The sequence below is a fragment of the Lissotriton helveticus genome, chromosome 2_2, assembly GCF_964261635.1.
Source record: "Lissotriton helveticus chromosome 2_2, aLisHel1.1, whole genome shotgun sequence".
Classification (NCBI taxonomy): domain Eukaryota; kingdom Metazoa; phylum Chordata; class Amphibia; order Caudata; family Salamandridae; genus Lissotriton; species Lissotriton helveticus.
In genome coordinates, this window is record NC_136060.1 from 341,751,380 (window position 1) to 341,766,768 (window position 15,389).

A 15,389-nucleotide genomic window follows, 5' to 3' on the forward strand; every position below is an offset into this window, starting at 1 on the left:
GGGGTGAAGCAAGTGGTAGGTAAAAAGCAGGACACGTGCACATGTGTTCCCTGCCCAGGTGGTGAAGAATACCATGTGTGTTTTTACTAGTCATGAGGTTTGCTCTTCCCATAGGTTAACATGGGGGGATGGTTGAAACTACTTCAAGCTGCAATAGTGGCTTACAGTGGAGCAGCCTCATTATGTTTCCTATCATTCTATTCACAATGACCAACTCTCCCCTGTGGTAAAGAGGGATTTGTCATTAATAGCTTAGAAATATTAATTCTAGAATGTAGGCATTTCTCTGCTCTAAAACTCTGTTTGCCTTTTAGTTTGACTCCAGTCCACACTGGAGGCTAGGGTGCACACCTGTGCATTCCACAGAGACAGCTTTAAACATTGGGCATGCAACTGAAACAACAGAGCTCTGCCATTTGAAGGCCTGCCCACATAGTCTGCTGGATACCAACTGGTGGCGCAGCGTAAGCATGGAACTAAGTATTGTGCCTGGAGACCGGATAGCCTTGTGCAGAGCCCCAAAAGAACTGCCCTCATCTAAGAAGTGTGCCCCCCGCATTAGAGTCTTGTTGATGGTGAGCGGATTCACCCGTTATGGGACCCCGCATGGCCCGCTTTGTTGATCGTGCAGCATTCCTCTCGTGCGAAACACCGACTGCATGCTCATAACATGCAGTGTCCGATTCACAGGTTGCAACCCCTGGCAGTGAGGGCGTACCCGTAGCAGTGCATCATTGTACCTCGTGTAGCACTGCTGAACTTAAGCCTGTGTGTGTGACTAAAAATTGTCTGTTGTGACCCATATAAATGCGCACCAGACGTTGTGCCTCATTTCCAGGGAGGCACGGAATTTCAACTCTTCGTTGTATGTGAACGGACCTGTCTGGTGCAATTCAGATCAACGCGCACTAAACGTTGTGCCTCATTTCCGTGGAGGTACTGAGTTTGCAACTCTTCATTGTGTTCTCCGAACTGTCTGGTTCAACTCTTCTCAACGCTCACCAGACGTTGTGCCTCATTTCCAGGGAGGCGCTGAGGAGCGTATTCGTGTACTGTGGTGCCTGGATTGCTGGGTGCTACATTGATTGACATGTGTCTGATGGGGTGTCTCCTTCTTTTGAGAGGCTCCCTTGCTTCATCCCCCATTCATCAATTGTTCCTTTTATGTCCTCAGTGCAGTGGATCAACTGCCCTCTCCTCACCCTGCCCAACGACTTTGTGTTACCAGGTAGTTTTGCCTGGATCGGGCCTGGATGGTGATAGTAAGTGACGGGGCTAAGGAGCACTTCAGAGAGCGATCGGAAGTGGGTCAAGAGACTGTGACCCAACCCAGTGTTTCGCAGTAATGGGCTGGTATCAGAAGGCACAGTGTGGAATCCTTTGATTGAATCATTATCGACCTTAGCCCGCTTCTGCTCTGCATACTTTGGGTGAACTTCCTGAGTAGTCACCAAAATCCGATTTGTTGACTGCCATCTAATTAGCCTTGCTACCTACCCCGCACCTTCTTCCCTGGGACCCTGACTAAGTGTGACTCTAGCCGCGATTGGCCTAGTATCTGGGGGAAGGTTTTCTTAATCTCCAGCCCGTGGGTGAAGGGTAGTTGGGGTTAGCTGAATGGTGGGGGAGGGCTTGGGTCATGGGGTCTGCATAGGCATTATCAACTGACCTCCTGGATAGAAGTTGCACCACATTATAGTGCTGTGGGAGTGCTCTCTGTACGGACCTGCCTGATATCTCTGGCACCATGTATCGGTGTTAGGTGAGTGTTCGGAAGTGACTGCCTGTTATTAATTACACCGCACGACTGTGTTGCTTCACACGTTGATTCTCTGCCAAAAGAATATTATGTTTGACATATGTGTTTACCCGTGTGACCTTGGCCCACGGTGCTGTTTGAAAGTGTTGTAATTATCTGTGTGTACACATTTCTGATATCTTTGTGATCTGGGGTGCAACCTATAACTGTGTGGGATTGAATTATAATAATTGCCAGGGTGGGCCTCGTTCTGACAATATTTCGCATTGCAAAATGGTGCTGGGGTGTTAAAGTAGTTTCTTTCTCAAGTGTACATATTACTGATGTCACTTTAACACATTTGGGCATAGTACTGCTAGTGTAATTTCCAAATGTGATTTATTCCCAGAAATACATGATGGTCATGTTGTGTTAATTAATGTGTGTGTTGAATACAAACTTTATTTACATACACCACGTATGAAGTCTCTTTTGTGACGCTCATTGTATTTACTGTGTGAAAGTGATGTGCGAATGCTCTACACATTGCCTCTGTAATAAGCCTGACTGCTCAGTGCCAAGCTACCCAAGGGTGAGCGTAGGTTATACAGTGAGGGTAACCCCCCACCCCTGATGGGAGTGGTAGGCTAGGCCTCGCCTCAGTCAACCACCACATGCCAGTTCCAACAACTTCCCTATCCAGTATAGACAGGCAGCTTAAGAATTATAAGCCCCTGCTTAGTGTTGCTAGCAATTACATAATTCGGAGTTTCCAACCTAATGGGGTTAATAGTTGACAGCCAAATATATGAAGTGATCTCTCTTGATTTACAGCTTTGTTTGGTAGTTTGTGTCCACTTTGCATTCAAGCTCCCAGAATACTACAGACTTATCCCAATTGACTGACAGGCTGGTTGCCTCACCAGAAAAATCCAGTATCTCAATCAGCCATCATGGATTCTGCACAAATAGCACTATATCGTCAGAGTATAGACATCCACTGAACCATCCTATAACCCTGCACAAGTATATCCTGTGGAATTTAAGCCACTTGCAGCTCTATTACAAAGGCAAATATTACTGATAAATAGGGCACCACTTCTGGTGCCCGTCTAAGTTCACAATGTGCCAGGGAAGCTCCATTAACCCAAACTCTGGCCCTGGGGCTGTAATTTAAGATTTTCACTTAGGCGTTAAAGCAAATGCTGAAATCCATCTAGACTGGTACTTGTTAAAGGAGCTCCCAGTCCAGGGAATCAAAGACGTTTTACAAAATCCACCATTCAGTGTTCAGTTCACTAATTCACAAATACATACTAATGCCAAGTGTACGTTTTGTGGCTTGGCCCGGCATGAAGCAATTTTGGTCAAAGTGCCCCATTATCATTTTAATCAATCCTTTATAAGCCGGCTTTGGCAAGGACTTTTGTGTCCACATTACGGGAGAAATAGGGTGAAATGATGCACAGTTACTGGGGCCGTCTTCTAAATATGTGTGGGCATGTGGTATTTCTGTTGTGAAAACCTAGCCAAAAGGTAGCCAAAAGGTGGTGGGGTGCATGGTCAAAAACAAAGCGGCGAGTCTTCAACACTTTCCTATGTTTGGGGTGTTCTTGTTTATTACAGGGATGTTGTTTGACATCTTGGGTGTACAGATAGAAAAGGGCTGATCTCTTGTTTTTTTACCTTATTTATAATTTTTTGTCTGCATTCAGATTGTGTCCTGGCTGCGGGTGTGCTGACAACACTAGAGGTGGTGAGCTTGTCTGCATGATAAGGAGGGGTCCTGATCATGATGGTCTTGGTTTTGGTATGAACATAAACTTGCCAATTTAAAGGTCCTGGGAAAGGGCAGCTTGTTGCACTGCTTCATTGAACATATTCCTCAAATGGAGAGTTGTTAATGGAGCCAAGACCTTGGAAATTTCAAAGGTAAGACTAATGAAGACAGGCGTCTTTCCAGGCTGTCTGTTGGCTATGGCTTTAGTGACTTCCTCAAGTGTCAGAGGTCAGTTAAGCTCCTCCCTGATGAGGGCAGCATTGGTAATTCTCGTACTGAGCCGGAAAAGACCTCAGGATCATGATTGCCTTCAAAAGGCAGCTATTCCTGATCTGAGGTGTCTGTTTATCCTCCTGCTCTGCTACTACCTGTACATCATTGCTAGGTTCCATCCGTGGTTTCATTGAGGTGCGGTAGTGCTTGTTGATCAGTTTTTCTTTAGGTTTTATTTCATGGCCTCCCTCTGACTGGGACTGCACCGTGTCATTCTTGGTAGGCACCTTTGAACGATCTTTCTACTCAGCAGCCCAATCCCAGTCCCCCCTCTGGTGTCTGAAACAGGATAGTTTCCTATTCAATAGCATTTCTTCAAGTGATTTCTGCTGCCTTTGAACCATATTGTTATAGGCCGGAAAGAGCATGCCTCTAGAGGATTCATAATACCTTTCCTTCTTGAGTCTTTTCTGACATCTTCTATATAAATAAAAATGTAAATGTTCGTTTGTTCAAAATCGCAAATCTCCGAAAGTTCTTCACCCATTGCTTTGAAATTTTGACACAACATTGGATTCGATTAGGGGGGTGTTTTTATATAGACAAAGTTGGATTCCAATACGCGGGTTTCGAATACGCACGTGTTTTTAATCGAAAGCCCGAACAGACACATAAATATGTCAATGTTCCTTTGTTCAAAATCTTAAATCTCTGAAAGATCTTCACCGATTGATTTGAAATTTTGACACAACGTTGGATTCGATTGAGCGCATGTTTATATATATACACAACGTGGGATTAGAATACGCATGTGTCCAATACGCGCGTGTTTTTAATCGAAAGGCCGAACAGACCCTATCGATTTGATTGCTCCGCAAAAACTACAAGGGACGCATAGAGACAATAGTCTACATGTATTAGGATGGACAGTTGGTGTCAGGATGGCAGACCGGGAAGTGGGTGGAGGGAGGGGGGAGGAGTTGGTTCACTTTGCAACAATAAGAAAGGACACATAGAGACAGTAGTCTACATATATTAGGATGGACAGTTGGTGTCAAGATGGCAGACCGGGAAGTGGGTGGAGGGAGGGGGGAGGAGTTGGTTCACTTTGCAACATTAGCGCGTGTTTATATATACACAATGTTGGATTCGAATACGTGTGTGTCCAATACGCGCGTGTTTTTAATTGAAAGGCAGAACAGACCCTATCGATTTGGTTGCTGCGCAAAAACTACAAGGGACGCATAGAGACAATAGTCTACATGTATTAAGATGGACAATTGGTGTCAGGATGGCAGACCGGGAAGTGTGTGGAGGGAGGGAGGGGGGGGAGGAGTTGGTTCACTTTGTAACAATAAGAAAGGACACATAGAGACAATAGTCTACATGTATTAAGATGGACAATTGGTGTCAGGATGGCAGACCGGGAAGTGGGTGGAGGGAGCGGGGAGGAGTTGGTTCACTTTGCAACATTAGCGCGTGTTCATATATACACAACGTGACAATAGTCACAAAAACATTTCGTGTGCCCAGAAGCATTGTGAAATTAAACATATTAGAAACGTGCGCTTACTCTTTTCTTTCTCTTCTATTTAACTAAACCGAGCCACAGCAAAGCGTGGCAGGGTACAGCTAGTAGTAAAATATTTAGGTCCATGTAGTTAAAAGGTTTCACTGCAAATTGCCTGGGAGGTGCTCTCGAAGGAGGCTTCTGCAGCAATTGCTTTAGGCTTGTTCCACCATGAAACTTAGGGAGAACTCCTCTTCCGAATAGCCCATAATGTAAAAATTATTGCATAATGCCCGCCTCTTCCTCCGGTATCTTCAACTCTGTCTTCCAGGAGCCCACAAGTTGAGTTGTGGTTGCCTGTTACTTGCTTCAGGGTATGCAAGCACCGCAGCAAGGCAGAACAGCAAGTTTAGTGTGCAAAAAAGGGATGACTAAAAGGAACACAGAAGACTTACAGAACTGGAACTCTCGGTTATGCCCCCCATTTTGCACGCAGACCACACTACCGGTAGATTTCTGCTGTTTTGAGGAGCCACAAAAATCTCTAAGTGTGGTCAATGATCCATTTTATAGAGTCTCTGGGGGAGTGCAGCTGCCCACTACTTATTCGTGTGTATTGCCACCTGTCAGGCAGTCTGCAGGAGTTTGTAAGGAATTACAAACTCAGCTTGTTTTTCTTGGTATCTCCCCTAGAGAAACACAAGTCTCCTCCAATGCACATCATAAAAATATGGGCGTGTGAGATGGTTTTACACACACACTTTGCACACATACTACTGCCAATTTGGCACTCGGGTTAAGAGCATTAATTTGGTGTGAATTTTTTTAGGAATATTTGTAAATATTCACTACGTAACGGCGTTTGATGTACTCGCCACCTAATGAACAACCCATTTGGCCCTAACCTGGAAATACCCATCCACCTCTAACCCTACTACAAGGAAGAATCTGCCCCACCGAAAGGCTTTCAACCGCACTAACCGTGACTCCGGATTGCACAAGACCCGATTGTTTGAATAAGGGTTTGTGGCTTAATTTAGGATTGCAAAACAGTGAGTTAAATGAGTTGCAAGTATTCAAGACATTTTGGCTTGCTTAGGTCTGTTTGCCTAACTTACAAATAGGTGGCCAATAAATCAATAGTGACTCTGGTAAAGTGTTTTGTTGTTTCCAATACAATACACTTTATTAATCTAATTTGGAAACATAGATCATCAAAGTATACATGTTAAAATGATTCAATATCATTCTTATTACAATAAAACAAATTGTAAAAACTATCAATTAAAATTGCACGATTCAGGTTCCAACCCCTTGACAATAGGGGTATGGAGTTACACTGTGCAAAAGTACGAAATTCGCTGTCTATAGTTTGTGCAATGAATGCAGTTAAAGGCGAAATAAAGTGCTGCAGGTTGCCAGTTACCAGATAAATTCATTAATAAATCATTAAAACAATTAATTTGGATTAAAAAGACACCCATTGGAAGTTATAAAAGCCATTTAAAATTATTACGTGTATTATACAAATCCTGTGTTGCATCGAGCCTGTTTCGAGTAATTATCATAATATTTCGGAAAGTCAAATGAACATGGAGCAAAGAGTTAGCATGACTTTCCAGTTCAAGTGAATGTTTCCTTCGCTTACAAACCCAAAGGAATGAAGCTGCGCAGAAACATACAAAAGGTTCATGCAGCTTCTTTATTAAGAACAGGGCGACGCAACATTGCTTAAAATTGTACCTCCTTAGAAGAGGTATGATATATTTAGCTCTCTGGTCCTTATAAAAATGACAGAAGAAAAGGAGGTGAAGGTCAGACTTGGCGGAAAGGTTTTCAGATGGGCAAGTAGTCAGGTCGCTGAAAACATACTTTTTCAGTGGAAAGCCCAACATCAAGGGAATTGGATTTAGGCAGAATCTTCAAAGGATGAACCTGTGGTGCAGGTTCCATACTGCATCCAAATACGAGCATTTACCCTCTGTTAGAGGTGGAATCAAGTAAAAATGTTTTACAGTCGTTTTTTCCTTCTGCGATTCCTTCCTTTCATAGGCTAACTTAGCTAAAAAATAATCCCTTTAGCCTCTTTTTTGGGAACCTGGAGCATGAGCTGGGGTTACATGCAATTCGGGGACTCCTAGTAAGTACAGGGTCAGTTTAACGTACTCTAGCCAGGAGATTGTATATGCCTTAACCAATAAAAGGCAGTTTTGTATGATGGCCTAATTAAGGTCCACTGTGTTCCTATTCCATATAGAGTGCCAGAGCATGATCGGGGCTACTCTCGCTATGTCAGACACATAGTGCAAATCCAGCTCTAAGTGAGTGACATAGTTTGAGAATGAGGGAGGGAGCGAGGCAGTCCTCTTGAGGAACCCATTTTCTATCTTCTGAAGGGAATCCGTTGGTACTATGCCCCAGATCCATATGCCATTGCCTAGATCGTTTTGGCATTATAGATCTTTTTTTTTATTGTTGCTAGGGGCTTTGAGCCCAATTTCTTAGTAAAGCTAGAGACTGCTGCCAGAGTACACTCCATTGTTTGTGCCCTACTACCCACCTTGTGTGACCAGGTTTGTTTAGTATCTGAAACAACTCCCACATATGAAAAGTTCTCCACTACAGCTAGTTTACGAGTCCCAATATGGAACGATGGAATATTTTTAGGGGGAGGTAGTCCTGATACGAAGATCTTTTTACTCATTTACTTTAAGATCCATGGATGACATGAAACTTACATATGTGTCAATTAGGCGTTGGAGTGCTAAGCCTGTCCTTGCTATCAGGACGGCGTCGTACGCATAGGCCAAGATTGGCAATGCACCTGTAAGAAAGGATAGGACATCAGGCATACACCTTTTCAGGGCGGCTTCCACCCCATTTGTATAGAGTGAAAATAAGAATGGTGCAAGAACGCAGCCTTGCCCGACTCCTCTCATGATCTTAAAAGGTCTGGGGCATTCCCAATCGCCTATGAGTACATTTGACATATAAGGGCAATCAACCTGGAATCTATGCCTATCTCAGCCATGGTTGTCCACAATTTCGGATGGGCTACGTAATCAAAAGCTGCCAAGAGGTCCATAAAGGCCATGTATATATTCCCTTTCTTTGCTCTCGTGTATTTGGAGATGATCAGGCTTAGGTTTAGGCATTGATCAATCATACCTCTACCTTTCTGGAATCCATATTGAGATGGCATCAGGATGTTGATGGCATCAGGATGTTGTTTTCTCTTGCCCAGTTTTCTAACCTGTTCAATAGAACCCGCCCCAGGAGTTTAGCAGTGGAGTCCAAATGGGAAATAGGTTGATAATTCTGAGCACTGGACTTATCTCCTTTTTTATAAATTGGGACTTTGATACTTGTTCTCCATGGGGGGACGGGCCTCTTCTGAAGATTTCATTGAATACATTAGTTAACAGAGGGGCCCATAGATCTTGGTATTCTAAAAAGGAATCCGGTCCTGGTGCTTTGGAAAAACTGCATTTGGCCAGGACAAGGCTCATTTCCTCCAGGTTGAAGGTCATAGTCTTGAATGGGGACACTAGGGTTCGGTGGTGGTTCGACCCTCAGTGGAGTCTCGCTCCCAAAGATAATTTCAAAATGTGCCACCCATGTTTCTTTGTCCACCTGATTATCTAATATTTTTTTAAAGAAAGGAGCGTTTACTATCTTCCAGAAATCCCCGCTAATGTTCGAGGATTCAAACTTAGCCAATTTTTTCGAGCTTTCTTATACACTACTCGCAGGTCCGTGATCTGGGGTTGATTTCTAGGGGATACTTTCAGGACCCCACGAAGGCCCTTTAGGGCCTGAGTGCAGGTTTCATCGAACCAATGTTTTTCCGGTCTCTCTCTTAGTTTTAGGTCTAGTTAAAGCCAGTTTAATCTCCTGAAGTATTTCTGTAAAGTTTTGAATTAAAATATCTGGTGCAATGTCTAGCTCTAGACAGCTTTTGACCAAATTCAGCTTGTTGGTTACAACTTGGTGAATTATTATCTACGTTGTCTCATTTGAGCTGATATCCATTTAACCTGGCTAGGATATGTTTTGGAGCTTTCTCTGTTTGACTGGAGAGGATTCCAACTCCAAATCGCTCAAGGAAGGGGAACAGCCTTTACAACAAAGGCTGAACAACGAGATGCCTTTACAACGAAAGCAGAACAACAACAAGGTCTTTACCACAGATGTTTTATAACATTTTTTTTTGGGGGGGGGGGGTTTAGGGTGGGCCTAGGTTTTAGGGTGGGAAGGGTATTTTTAAAATTTTGGGTGTGTATGGGTTTTATGGTGGCAAGGGTAATTTTTGGATTTAGCGTGGGTATGGGTTTTTGGGATTGCAATGGTATTTTTAGGGTTTTGGGTGGGTATGGGTTTTTGGGTGGCAAGGGTAATTTTAGGGTGGGTATGGGTTTTTGTTATATGTATGTGTATTATGTTAATACTTACCAATATTAAGGGTTTAGGGTGAAGAATGGGTTGTTGTGTGAAAGGGAATTTTTAGGGTTTAGGGTGGGTGTTGGTTTTTGGGTGGCAAGGGTAATTTTAGGGTTTTGGGTGGGTATGGGTTTTTGGATGGCAAGTGTAATTTTAGGGTGGGTTTGGGTGGCACGTGTAGTTTTAGGTTTAAGTGTGGGTATGGGTTTTTGGGTGGCAAGGGTAATTTTAGGGTAGGCATGGGTTTTTGGGATTGCAAGGGTATTTTTAGGATGGTTGTGGGTTTTCGTTATATGTATGTGTATAGTGTTAATACTTACCAATATAAATTTTACAACGCATATGTCTTTAGCATGCATGGGTTTACCACGAAATGTAAGTTTTTTACAGGTACATACAAAATGTACGTTTTTTACAGGTACATACAAACCCATTAGACATACATATATATATTAAAAATAAATATGGGTTTATACTTACCTGGGGTAAAGGCAATCGTGGTAAAGGCATTGTCATTGTAAAAAATAGTTGTTGTTAAAACTCTAATGGTTTAGACTAAATAGTGGTTAAGGAGTCGTTGTTTATACTGTAGTTGTTCAAGTGGTTGTTTTTCCATCATACAACCCTCAAGGAATAATGCTGCATGGTCGTTAATATTTGAAAATATGGTGTCGGCATGAGAAATGTATCCCTGACAATTAGTGGGTGCAACTATAAAGTCTAATGCAGAATAGGAATCGCCTGGAAGGAAGGCTTTTTCCAGTCCTCTCACGTCTATGATTACTTTGTTGTACAGTTCCAGGCCCTTGAATGCTAGGAACCTATTTAGGGTGTGTTTCATTTGAAGGATTGCTCCTAGTGCTCAACATTTTAAATGTTATTCTTAAGGTTAAATACATGCTTGATGCAGAAGTAGGTTTTCAAAGGTATTTTCAAACACCGATGTACTCTAGCGTGTGCTTTCTCTAACCATTATTTCAACAATGACTTGTGACTCCCACTGGGAACCCTAGGGAGACACCGCTCAAACGGTTTACAGATACCCTAGCGATTGCGGATGTATGGCGTCGACAACATCCCCAGTCTAGAGCCTACTCATTTTACTCAGGGGCGCACAAGGCCTTTTCAAGGATTGATTACATATTTGCTACAGTGGGGGAACTTGGGGAGGTACACAAAGTGGAGTACTTGGCAAGGGGCCTCTCGGATCACTCACCCCTGTGGCTCACGGTGGGTGCCCGTACACACCAACAGAAGGGAGAGTGGAAACTGAGCCCGTGGGAACTTAAAGACCCTCAGGTCGCTAAGGAACCCAGGGTGGATACGGAGTTGTATTTTAAAGAAAATCTGGGGTCGGTGGATTCAGCCGTCACCACCCTGTGGGAGGCCTACAAACCGGTGCGAAGAGACAGGGCACAAAACATTATAGCACATACGAAACGCAAAGAACATGAGGAAATCACAGGGCTGGAATCCCAGTTGCTGCAGCTCGAGTCACAGGCAAGCGCAGGTAGTGACCCCTCAGTGCTACGCAGTCTACAACTTCTCAGGCAGGAATTTATTTATTTATTTATTTATTTATAAAGTTTTATATACTTTTCATTGGCCAAAAAAGATGCACAGAATGTGATACAAGCCATTTACCGGCGCATATACGACGTGGGTGACAAGACTGGTAGGTTACTTGCATGGCTTAGTAAGAAGGAGCTCGACAGTAGGTGGGTTGAACAGATACAAACAGAGGATGGTCGAACTCACACGACCCCCACCGCAATAGCTGATGCCTTTGCAGACTATTATGAGGCCTTTCGCACGCGGTGTCACCTGGACGAAATGTCCCACATACAAACATATCTTAGTGCTATACAACTCCCCAAATTAGAGGACGCTGAGTCCAAGCTGTTGTATGACAAAATCCCAGCAGAAGAACCCGTGTCAGCGATTGGCCAAATGAAAGCGGGAAAGGCTCCAGGACCTAACTGGCTACCTCCGGAGCTCTTTACGCAACATGCATCACTTTTTGGCCCGCATCTTCTCCAACTATACTTGGAGGCGCATGAGGCGGGCAGCCTCCCCAGAGACTTGCGGATGGCCACAATTGTGGTAATCCCCAAAAAGGACAGGTCACAGCAAGAGTGTAGTCCATATCGCTCAATCTCTCTCATTAATATGGAGACAAAGATATTGGCTAGAATATTAGCAAAAAGGCTAGCCGTAGTCATTGCCAGTCTTATTCACAGGGACCAATACAGCTTTATGCCCAAATGATCGACAAGGCTTAATTTGAGGAGATTGCACAATTGGATAGAAGAGGTTGATGATAGAGAGGATCCACACTTGGTCCTCTCCCTCAATGATGAAAAGGCATTTGATACTGTCCACTGGCCTTTCCTCATGTCTGTATTGGAGGAATTTGGAATTGGTCCGGTATTCAGGCACTGGATCGCTGTGCTTTACGAGAGACCAGTGGCTAGGGTTAGAGTCAATGGAGCTATATTACAGGAATTCCCAATAGGTAGAGGCACCCGACAGGGTTGCCCCTTGTCACCCCTGCTCTTCGCCATAGTGTTGGAACCACTCGCCTGTTTGATTCGACTGCACCCGGACATCAATGGATTTAGGAGCCGAGGAGATACAGAAATGGATGAACACATATCCTTATATGCAGAAAACATCTTGATGATCGTTACAAACCAAGAGAGGACGATCCCCTCAATTATGGATAGCTGCGCGACTTATGTTATTCATGCTGGGTACAAAATTAATTGGGAAAATCGTACATGTATCCACTAGGTAAGAGTAAAGCCCAGGCTCTTGGCCACAGTCACCTTCAGTTGGCCCGGGAGGGTTTCAAGTATTTAGGGATTTATGTTACCACCAATGCAGCAAGGGAGCTGGAACGCAATCTCTATAGGGTGCTCAGGGAGTTTCAAGCGGATGTTGAAAAGTGGGGGTCTCTATCGCTATCGTTGTTGGGCAGGGCAGCACTGTATAAAATGATAGTGCTCCCCAAATTTCTTTACGTATTGCAAAAATACCTACCAGTTCAAACCCAGTAGAGGCGTTCAATAAAATTGATGATCTGTTGCCCAGATTTATCTGGGAGGGGAAGCCGCCTAAGATAGCATTGACGACACTGCAACGTAACCAATACAGCGGCGGTAACTCATTGCCTGACCTTCGGGCGTACTACTGGGCGGCCCACCTGGTAGTAGTGAACTAGTGGCAGCATGCAGAAAGAGATCACCCCACGTATGTGCTTGAACGCACACAGTTTGCCAAACGCCCACACACACACTACTTATATGGAGGGAAGGGGGCAACTCGACTCCTGACTGTTACACGGACTGTTCTAACAGCCTGGAAACGGGCAGAACGACAAATGAAGTGGGATGGCCGGATCACTAGGGAAACTCCTCTTTGGGTCGGCACCCGGCTTCAGGAAATTACAAAACTCCGAGGCTTCCAACAATGGGACCTACTAGGCTTTTCACAACTCAAAGATATACATCGTAAAGACCTGGTAAAATTCTCACACCTACAGGCTGAATATGTCATGAGTGAGACTCAACACTACAAGTACCTGCAGCTGACCCATGCCTGGTGAGCACAACACCTAGACACTAACGACATTCCGGAATATGCGCCACTGGAGGGGCGACTACTAATGGGAGTAATTGCGGAGAAAGCGGCTTCATGGACCTACAGGACGATAATTAACAATAAACGCCGGATACTCTACAGAAGTTGAGGGCGAAATGGGAAGCAGAGTTAGGTGAGATGGAAGACCTAGATTGGGAAAGGACACTGATGCACCCACGTGAGGTGGCTATTAAGTCTAGGCTCCGACTGATACAATTTAAATACCTGCACAGAGCATATTATGATCGGGCGCGACTACATCGTATAGGGAGGGCTGAAACACCAGACTGTTTGCGATGTGGAGTGTTGCGGGGTACATTTTTTCACACGTGTGGGACTGCCCACGGATTCAACAGTATTGGGCCAGTATGCTGGGAAGGTTGGGTGCAGTCCTGGGGGAGACAATACCATTCAGTCCGCAGTTCGTATTGCTGAGGATATCCACTGACATTGATCTCCCTAAACCAAAGTTAACCTTACTTCATTTGGGATTGGTGGTTGCGAAACGTGACTTGGCCACGGCATGGGGGGGCAGTGGCGATCCCGCCCCTGACGGAGTGGGAAAAAGTTATGGATATGTATATGTTGGGGGGAAAGACGACTTATAAAGCACGGGGCTGCCCCAAAAAGTTCTGGAAAATATGGAAGCCATAGTTGGCACACTATGGGTTGTCACTCTCTGATTCACAGTGATCTCTTGCGATGGATTTGTGGGTTATGGAGCTGAAAGATGCTCCCACCAAACGTGTAAGACTCCGGAACAGTTACTAGATTATCCGCCACTGTTGTTCTTATATGATGCCGATGTCGCACTGAAGGTGCCACTGTGTGCTGCTATTAATCAATGCCTTTGTAATGTATTAAAGAAAATGTTAATAAAAATACTTATTAAAAAAAAACAATGACTTGTGAGGCTTAGCAGTAGTCCGTTATCTAAAGTGTGCTTAGGACTCCATTGAACAGATATGGTGCTCTTGCGACTGATGTATGTAGGATCTTGGTTTGGTGCCAGCTTGCATGCTTCTAAAGTACATGCATTCATATTTAAAAGAGGTATCTTGGTCTTCTTTTTATTACAGATGTTTCAAAGGAAGAACCTGAAGTAATGTCTGAAGAATTGTTGGCAAAGGCCCGACAAGGAGACCCGAAAGCACAGAGCCAGGTAGTTGGCAATAATTTAACTTGTATGTCAGGTTAGCTTTTTGTCATTTTAATATCATGACATGCCTCCAGTACTGGACGTATGTGAATGCAACTGCAAGTTTTTTACTCCTGCAGTTACTCAGTTTTTAAATTGGGATGACCATAATGATTAATAATTGTTGGTCACATAGGATGGTTTGGGTGCTATGTACTTCCAGTAATCCTGGGATGATACCTCCAGTGTACAACGCATATGAGTGTGTTGATCTGCCAGCATATAAATCCAACTGACTGCGTATGCATCAGAGTTTCTGTCTCTGCTGGTGGACTCCATTTGTATGGAGGTATGGCAAATGGAAATGAGGTCAAATTCCTGCTTCTATTTGGGATTATAAAGGTGGAGTGGTTTTGAGTTGCTTAGACCGAAAACAATGTATATAGAAATTTGTGCCACAAATCAAGAGGAAGAAGTGGGGTGGTACCGCTTTCTCTGCTCTGGCTGCCTCTGGCTGGAATGTCCGTCCTCTCTACCTGCTTGCCACTGAAGATGAAGGCTTCTTTAAACAGAGCCTAAAAACCTGGTTGTTCAAGCGTGCCTTCTAATTTACATCTATGGATCAGTGGTCGATGAACCTTTAGCGCCGGGATACTGTAGAGTAGCCTTGCGCTTTACAAATTTCATTTGATTGATTTAGAGGTGACATAGGTGAGCTGAGAAACAGACCACACCCCAGTAATCCAAGCAAATAATGACCGCTCTAAGCTGATTTTATATGTTTAAGTGTAAGTGAAATGTTATATTTGTTTTAAACTAAAAGGGTACATGGGTCTCTAATTCGATATTTCATCGTAAAGAAAGAAATGTGTTTAGAAAGTCTTGTTTTTTCCTCTAAATTAATTAGAAAAACTATAGGTTTCTTAAC

The 15,389-nt window shown here is 43.9% G+C and overlaps 1 protein-coding gene across 11 annotated transcripts in view; it reads left to right on the forward strand.

The window, feature by feature from the left end:
- The window catches only part of WFS1 (wolframin ER transmembrane glycoprotein), a 351,956-nt gene that overhangs the window by 119,370 nt on the left and 217,197 nt on the right, over positions 1–15,389 (forward strand). For all 11 annotated transcript variants that reach the window (XR_013608353.1, XR_013608352.1, XR_013608354.1 and 8 more), the window contains one exon: positions 14,403–14,485. Coding sequence is in view for 8 of the 11 variants with exons in the window: in XM_078678499.1 (XP_078534625.1) it covers positions 14,403–14,485 (83 nt within the window). In the remaining 3 variants the exon portion in view is untranslated. The remainder of the gene's footprint in view (positions 1–14,402; positions 14,486–15,389) is intronic.